Source organism: Athene noctua, chromosome 31 (assembly GCF_965140245.1).
Source record: "Athene noctua chromosome 31, bAthNoc1.hap1.1, whole genome shotgun sequence".
Classification (NCBI taxonomy): Eukaryota; Metazoa; Chordata; class Aves; order Strigiformes; family Strigidae; genus Athene; species Athene noctua.
Window position 1 is genome coordinate 458393 of NC_134067.1, and position 8405 is coordinate 466797.

General features: G+C 64.0%; 1 protein-coding gene across 1 annotated transcript; it reads right to left on the reverse strand.

Moving 5' to 3' along the window:
• Window positions 1-347: 347 nt before the first annotated feature.
• Window positions 348-6582, reverse strand: LOC141972064 (voltage-dependent calcium channel gamma-8 subunit-like). Its single transcript, XM_074929828.1, has 5 exons — window positions 6359-6582; window positions 3956-4039; window positions 2065-2205; window positions 579-958; window positions 348-440 (listed from the first exon to the last, which is right to left on the reverse strand). Exons 1-5 carry the CDS (start codon window positions 6510-6512, stop codon window positions 348-350), a joined length of 852 nt encoding a protein of 283 aa, XP_074785929.1. The 5' UTR covers window positions 6513-6582.
• Between the last annotated feature and the right edge of the window lie 1823 nt (window positions 6583-8405).

Consider the following 8405-nt stretch of genomic DNA (forward strand, 5'->3'; position numbering starts at 1 on the left):
CGGGCGGGGGGGGTCTGGGAGTGCTCGGGGGGGTCCTGGGGGTCCCCAGGGTGCCCCTAGATTGGGGGGGGTGTTGTGGGGGGGGTGGAGCTGGGGGCCGGGGGGGGTCCCGGGGTGCCCCTCGATTGGGGCTGGTCTTCATGGTCCCCAGGGGGGGGTCCGGGGGGGGGGGTGTGTCCCTGTAGGTCCCAGGGTGCCCCTAGATTTGGGGGGGGGGTGGATATTGGGGGTGCTGGTCCCCAGGGGGGGGGTTCCTGGGGGGAACCCGGCAGGGGGGGGGGGGGTCTGGGGGTGCCCAGGGGGTGTCAGGGGATCCGGGGGGGGGTGTGTGTGTCTAGGGGGGGCCCCTAGACGGGGGTGGTCTTGCGGTTGAGGGTGCTGGTCCCCGAGGCGCTGTCGGGGGGGCCCCCGGGGGGGTCCTTCCCAAAGGCGTTATGCAACTGCAAAAAGGGGGGTCCGGGGGTGCCGGGGGGGGGCGGCCCGGGGGGTCCCTCCCGGGAGAGGGTGTACATAGAGATATCAGCCGGAGGGCCCCCCCCCCCACCACCACCCCCGCCACCACCACCCCCCCCACCAGCCCCCCCGGATTTTCCAGGGGGGGGAAGGGGCGGCGGGGGGGGCGGGGAGGCGTCGCGGGAGCGTCCGGGTTCGCTGGAGCGAGAACTGGAGCGGGAGCGACGTCGGGGCCGGGGCCGAGGCCCGGGGGGGACACGAGGGGGTGGAGGGGGTGGGGGGGGTCCCGGCCCCCCCCCGGGGCCCCCCCGGGCCTTGCGGTGCCGCTCGATGTAGAGGTTGACGGCCAGGACGCCGATGGCCTCGGCCAGGATGAAGGAGAGGCCCCCGAAGTAGAAGGACCAGCCGTAGGAGTAGTGGCTCTTCTTGTCCTCGTCCCGCTTCGTCCCCGGGTCCCCCGCGTTGGCCGAGATGTACACGATGACCCCGATGATGTTGCTGAGGCCTGAGGGGGGGGGGACGGACCGGGGGGGGGGACACAGGGGTGAGGGGTGGGGGACAGGGATGGGCAGGGGACAATGGGATGGGGGACAAGGAGGGGCAGGAAGGGGACAAGGGATGAAGGACGGGGGACGTGGGACAGGAAGGGGAAAAGGGGCAGGGGGCAGGGGACAAGAGAGAGGGACAGGGACAGGGGACAAGGGACAAGAGAGAGGGGACAAGGGACAGGGGACAAGGGACAAGGGATGTGGGACAGGAAGGGGAAAAGGGGCAGGGGACAAGGGACAAGAGAGAGGGACAGGGACAGGGGACAAGGGACAAGAGAGAGGGGACAAGGGACAGGGATGGGCAGGGGACAATGGGACGGGGATGAGGGACAAAACAATGGACAATGGACAAGGGAAAAGGATGGGCAGGGGACAGCGGGACAGGGGACAAGGAGGGAGAGGAAGGGGACAAGGGACAGGGGATGAGGGAGGAGGGACAAGGGATGAAGGACAGGGGACATGGGACAAGGGGGGAGGTGGGACAGGGGGCAAAGGACAGGGGACAGGTCAAGGGACAAGGGACAGGGATGGGCAGGGGACAATGGGACAGGGGACAAGGGGACAAGGGACAGGAGACGTGGGACAGTCAGGGGACAAGGGGTGGGGGAGGAGCCGAGGGGTCCCCAGTGCCCCCCAGCGGCTCCTCCTGGGACCCAGGGAACCCCCTGTGTCCCCCCCCCCCCCCCCCCAGCATCCCCCCGGGCAGGGATTGGGCCCCCCCAGTTCCCACCAGTGGATCCCCCTGGGATCGAGGGGACCCTCCCTCACCCCCCCAGGGGGCCCTGGCTGGGATCCGGGACCCCTCCCCAAGAGACCGAGGATGTGGGGGACCCTCCCACCCCCCCAGAGATCCCCCAAGGATGTGGGGGACCCCCCCCGGGCCCCCCCCCCACGATCTAGGGGGAAACAGAGCCTGACTGGGATCGAGGGGACCCCCCCCAAAGGGTCCTGGCTGGGATCGGGGACCCCTCCCCAAGAGGCTGAGGGGATTTGGGGGCCCTGGGGGGGATTTGGGGGCCCTGGGAGGGATTTTGGGGGCCCTGGGGGACCCCCCCGTACTGACCGGCGGCGACGAAGAGGATGCCGGCGCCCAGGACGAGGCTGGTGCGGGCGCGGCGCAGGCGGCTGGCGGCCACGCAGACCCCCCCCAGCAGCAGCAGGACGGCGCTCAGGATCGGGAAGATGCTGGAGGCCCGGACCACCCCTGCGGGACCACGCCCCCTCGTTAGAGACGGCCAATGGGAGCCCCGGGGCCTTGTGGCCAATCAGAGCGCACGAATAGTGCGGGATCTGTTAGCCCCCGGCCAATGGGAGAGTGTTTAGGGAGATGGCCAATCAGAGCGCACCAATGGTGGGGGATCGGTGGGTCCTGGCCAATGGGAGCCCTGGGGGCTGATGGCCAATCAGAGCCCTGGGGCTGGCAACCAATCAGAGCCTGGGCCAATGGGAGGCCTGGGGGTTGGCGGCCAATCAGAGCGCACGAATGGTGGGGGATCTGTCAGCCCCAGCCAATGGGAGCCCTGGGGCTGGCAACCAATCAGAGCTCATGAACAGGGTGGGATCGGTTAGTCCCCGGCCAATGGAAGCGCCTCAAGCGGACAGCCAATCAGAGCTCACGACTGGTGGGGGATCTGTCAGGCCCAACCAATGGGAGCCCTGGGACTGCCAACCAATCAGAGCTCACAATTAGTGTGGGATCTGTCAGCCCCAGCCAATGGGAGCCCTTCAAGGCCTCAGCCAATCAGAGGAGAGATCTTTGAGGGTGGGAACCAATGAGAAAGGACCACGGTCAGGAGCCAATCAGAGCGTGGAGGCTCCTGTGGCTCTGAGAACGCCAACCAATGGGAAAGGAGAATTCTTTAGAGGGGTGGGAACCAGCCAATCAGAGCCCAGGATCTCCAGGTGCATTGGCATCACCGGCCAATCAGGGCACAGGGTGCCCGGCACCTCCAACCAATTGAATCCTGGGGCAACTCCCTGCCCGGAGCCGCAGCCAATCAGCACCAGGCACGTGCTCGCGGTGCTTACACCATCAGCCAATCAGCAGGGCAGGTTTCCAGCAGCCAATCAGAACGCGGCCTCCTCCACCGCACCGAGGCCAGCAGCCAATCAGAAGGCAGAAGCCTGATACACCCCCCCCCCCCCGCATCCCTGTTGCTAGGGGAGGGGCGTTGCCATGGGATCCCCGTTGCTAGGGGGCGTGGCTTGAGCCGCGGTTGCCATGGGAGCGGCATGGCTGGGGCCGTTGCCATGGCAACGCCAGGGCATTGCCGCGATGATGCTGGGCCGGTTGCCAAGGTGATGCCAAGCCGGTTGTCAAGGGCATCACCGTGACGATGCTGGGCCGGTTGCCGTGGCAACAGCACAGCAGTTGCCAGGGCGACGCTGGGATAACTGGCGGGACATTGCCGGGGTGATGCCAAAGCCGTTGCCATGGTGACAGCGGGGTGGTTGCCGGGGTGATGCGGGACGGTTGCTGGGGTGATGATGGCGCGGTTGCCGGGGTGACAGCGGGGCGGTTGCCATGGCTACAGTAGGGCACTTGCCGTGGGTGATGTGGGGTGGTTGCTGGGGCAGTTGCCATGGAGATGGGCGTCTCGTTGCCATGGAGATGGGAGGGTGGTTGCTAGGGTGACGTGGAAAGGCTGCCGGGGTGATGCGGGGGCAGTTGCCATGGCAATGGTAGGGCACCGGCCAGGACGGTTGCCATGGAGATGGGGCGGTCGTCATGGCGATAGTGCGGGGTTTATTTGCCTTGGCGATGGGATGGTTGCCATGGCGATGGGGAGGCCGTTGCTAGGGTGACATGGGAAGGTTGCCAGGGCGATGCGGGGCGGTTGCCGAGGGTACTGGGGCAGTTGCCGTGGCAACAGCGGGGCGGTTGGCGGGGGCGGTTGCCATGGCGGCGGGCGCGCGGTTGCCATGGCGACGGGGGGCGGTTGCCGGGCACTCACGCAGCAGGTACTCGGCGCTGTCGTGGTCGTACTCCATGTCCTCGGGGAAGTGGTTGATCTTCAGGCAGAGCCCCCGCTTGAGCCCTGCGGGGACACCGGGGACACCCCGGGGACACCGTGGGGACACCGTGGGCACAGGGACACCCCCGGCACGGGGACACCCCAGAGACACCGCGGGGACACCGAGGGGACACCTTGGGGACGGGGACACCATGGGCACAGGGACAACCGGGGACACCCCCGGCACGGCGACACCGCAGTGACACCCTGGGGACACTGCGGGGACACGCTGGGGACACTGCGGGGACACCACGGGCATGGTGACACCGCGGGGACACCCTGGGGACACTGCGGGGACACGCTGGGGACACTGCGGGGACACCACGGGCATGGTGACACTGCGGTGACACCCTGGGGACACCACGGGCACGCGGACACCCCAGGGATGGGGACAGGGGACACCACGGGGAGAGGGACACCCCGGGGACACCCTGGGGACGGGGACACCAGAAGGATGGGGACAGGGACACCCTGGGGACACCGTGGGGACAGAAACAGGGACACCGCAGGGATGGGGACACCCTGGGGACAGGGACACCACAGGCCACCTCCAACTGTGCCACCGTGGGGCTGCAGGTCCCCCCGCCCCCGAGCTTCCCCCGACGGTGCCACTAATGTCCCCAACATGTCATGAATGTCCCCTGTGACGCCATGAATGTCCCCGATGATGCCACCATGGCAGGAATGTCCCCAGCAGTGTCACTAATGTCCCCAACACTCATGAACGTCCCCAACGGTGCCACAAACGTCCCCAATGACGCCACCAAGCCATGAATGTCCCCAACAGTGCCATGAATGTCCCCAATGACATCACCAAACCGTGGATGTCCCCAACAGTGTCATGAACGTTCCCAATGATGCCACAAGCCATGAGCTTCCCCCAACAGTGTCATGAATGTCCCCAATGACGCCACCAAGCCATGGATGTCCCCAACAGTGTCATTAATGTCCCCGATCATGACATGAATGTCCCCAATGACAACACCAAACCATGAATGTCCCCAACAGCGTCATGAATGTCCCCAGTGACGCCACCAAGCCACGAACATCCCCAACAGTCATGAACGTCCCCAACGATGCCACGAACGTCCCCAAGTGTCATGAACATCAACGATGCCACAAACGTCCCCAACAGTGCCACAAATGTCCCCAACGATGCCACAAATGTCCCCAACAGTGCCACGAATGTCCCCAATGATGCCACGAACGTCCCCAAGTGTCATGAACATCAACGATGCCACGAACGTCCCCAACAGTGCCACGAATGTCCCCAACGATGCCACGAATGTCCCCAACGATGCCACGAACGTCCCCAAGTGTCATGAACATCAACGATGCCACGAACGTCCCCAGCAGTGTCATGAATGTCCCCAATGATGCCACGAATGTCCCCAAGTGTCATGAACATCAACGATGCCACAAATGTCCCCAACAGTGTCATGAATGTCCCCAACGATGCCACGAACGTCCCCAATGATGCCATGAATGTCCCCAACGATGTAACGAATGTCCCCAAGTGTCATGAACATCAACGATGCCACGAACGTCCCCAATGATGCCATCAATGTCCCCAACAGTGCCACGAATGTCCCCAACGATGCCACGAATGTCCCCAAGTGTCATGAACATCAACGATGCCACGAACGTCCCCAACAGTGCCATGAATGTCCCCAACGATGCCACGAACGTCCCCAACAGTGCCATGAATGTCCCCAACAGTGCCATGAGTGTCCCCAACGATGCCACGAATGTCCCCAAGTGTCATGAACATCAACGATGCCACGAACGTCCCCAGCAGTGCCACGAATGTCCCCAACGATGCCACGAATGTCCCCAACGATGCCACGAACGTCCCCAAGTGTCATGAACATCAACGATGCCACGAACATCCCCACCAGTGTCATGAATGTCCCCAGCAGTGCCACGAATGTCCCCAACGATGCCACGAACGTCCCCAACAGTGTCATGAATGTTCCCAACAGTGCCACGAATGTCCCCAATGATGCCACGAATGTCCCCAAGTGTCATGAACATCAACGATGCCACGAACATCCCCAACAGTGTCATGAATGTCCCCAAGTGTCATGAACATCAACAATGCCACAAACGTCCCCAACAGTGCCACGAATGTCCCCAACGACGCCACGAACGTCCCCAACAGTGCCATGAATGTCCCCAACGATGCCACGAACGTCCCCAAGTGTCATGAACATCAACAATGCCACAAACGTCCCCAACGATGCCACGAACGTCCCCAACGACGCCACGAACGTCCCCAACGACGCCACGAACGTCCCCAACGACGCCACCAACACCCCCAACACTCCCCGACCCCCCCCCCACCTTCGAGGCAGCAGATGCGCCAGAGGCCGGAGTGGGTGAGGCCGCCGGGGTCGCGGCGGTCGCGGGGGGGCGCCTCCTCCCCCGAGGCGTTGCTGGTGTTGCAGATGAAGGCGCGGGCGTAGAGCCAGTAGTCGGTGCCGATGGCGATGGTCATGAGGCCGAAGGCCGCGAAGGCCCCCACGGCCGTCAGCAGCACCTGCACCCCCTTCTCGCACCACACCACCCCCTCCCCATTCCAGCGCTTGAGCGACTCCAGCCTGAACCGCCGCCCCCGGGGGGGGGGAAATTAAAAAAAAAAAAAAAAAAAAAAAGGGGGTTGGAGGGATCTTGGAGGGTAAAAGAAAGGATTTGGGGGGGGTCTTGGATAAAAAAAAGGGGTTTGGGGGGGTCTTGGATTGAAAAAAAAAAGGTTTGGGGGGGTCTTGGATAAAAAAAAGGGGTTTGGGGGGGTCTTGGATTGAAAAAAAAAAGGTTTGGGGGGGTCTTGGATAAAAAAAGGGGTTTGGGGGGGTCTTGGATAAAAAAAAGGGGTTTGGGGGGGTCTTGGAAAAAAAAAGGGGGTTGGGGGGGTCTTGGAGGTTAAAAGAAAGGATTTGGGGGGGTCTTGGAAAAAAAAAGGGGGTTGGGGGGGTCTTGGATAAAAAAAAGGGGGTTGGGGGGGTCTTGGAGGTTAAAAGAAAGGATTTGGGGGGTCTTGGAAAAAAAAAGGGGGTTGGGGGGGTCTTGGAGGTTAAAAGAAAGGATTTGGGGGGGTCTTGGATAAAAAAAAGGGGTTTGGGGGGGTCTTGGATAAAAAAAAGGGGGTTGGGGGGGTCTTGGAACAATCACAAACCTGCCCCCCCCCCCCAAAAAAAAAAAATTAGAGACCCCCCCTCGGCTGTGCCGCCTCGTGTCTTGTTGGGGTGCAGGGGGGGGAACCCCGGGATTTTTTTTGGGGGGGGTCAAGGGGTTTTGGGGGTGTGGGGGGGTGATTGGGGGGGATTAAGGAGTTGGGGGGGGCAGAGGGTGATGGGGGGACCCCTGGAACTGGGGGGGGGGGGTGTGATGGAATGGGGGGGGGGCACCCTGGAGTTTGGGGGGTGATGGGGTGAGGGTGGGGGGGGACCCCCAAGTGTTGGGACCCCCCAAATTTGCCCCCCTACAGCCCCCCCAAGCTACTGGGGGTGCAGGGAAGGGACCCCCGGGGTGACCCCCCCGGCACGGCTCAGGGGCCTGGGGGGGGGCGAGCGGCCATGATGGGGGGGGGACACACACACACGGACACACGGACACGGGGGGGGGACACGGACACGGGGGGGGGACACACGGACGGGGGGGGGACACACGTGGCCTCCGGCGGCTCCTCGGTGACGGCCCCGAGCTGCGGAGACACGAGGGGGGGGGGGAGTGTGTGTGTGTGTGTGTTTGCACGAGGGTTTTGCACGAGGGTTTTGCACCAGGATGCCTCGTGCATCCCCGTGTCTGTGTGTGTCCCCCCCCGTGTCGTTCTGTCCCCCCCCACGCCTCGCCCAGGAGGGGTGTACACCCCCCCCCCCCCCCTGCACGCTGCTCCCGTGACACGTGTTCTTGCACACGCGTGTGCGCTGCCTCCCCCCCCCCCAGCATCACGCTGACTCACGAGCGCGTCACACGTGGGGACACGCGCACCCGCCGCCGGGCCCACCCCAGTGAGTCACCACCCCGGCCATGGCGGTGCACACGCGTGTGCAAGGCCGAGCGTGTGCGTGGGGGGGGGAGGCAGCAGCTGCCTGGGCGCGGAACGCGGCTGCGCACACGCGTGTGGAAGCGTGTCTGGGCACGTGGAAGTGGGCTTGCACAGGCACGGCGCTGCACACGGATGTGGGAGCCTACACATGTGTGTGCAAGCATGCCCAGGTGTGTGTAAGCGTGCACACACGTGTTTAAGCGTGCACATGCGTGTAGTAACGTGCCCAGGAAGGCGCAACACCACACACAGGTGCAGGAGTGCACACACGCATGTGCGAGCATGCGCATGGATGTTGGAGCCTGCACATGTGTGTGCCTACACGTGTTTAAGCGTGCCCAG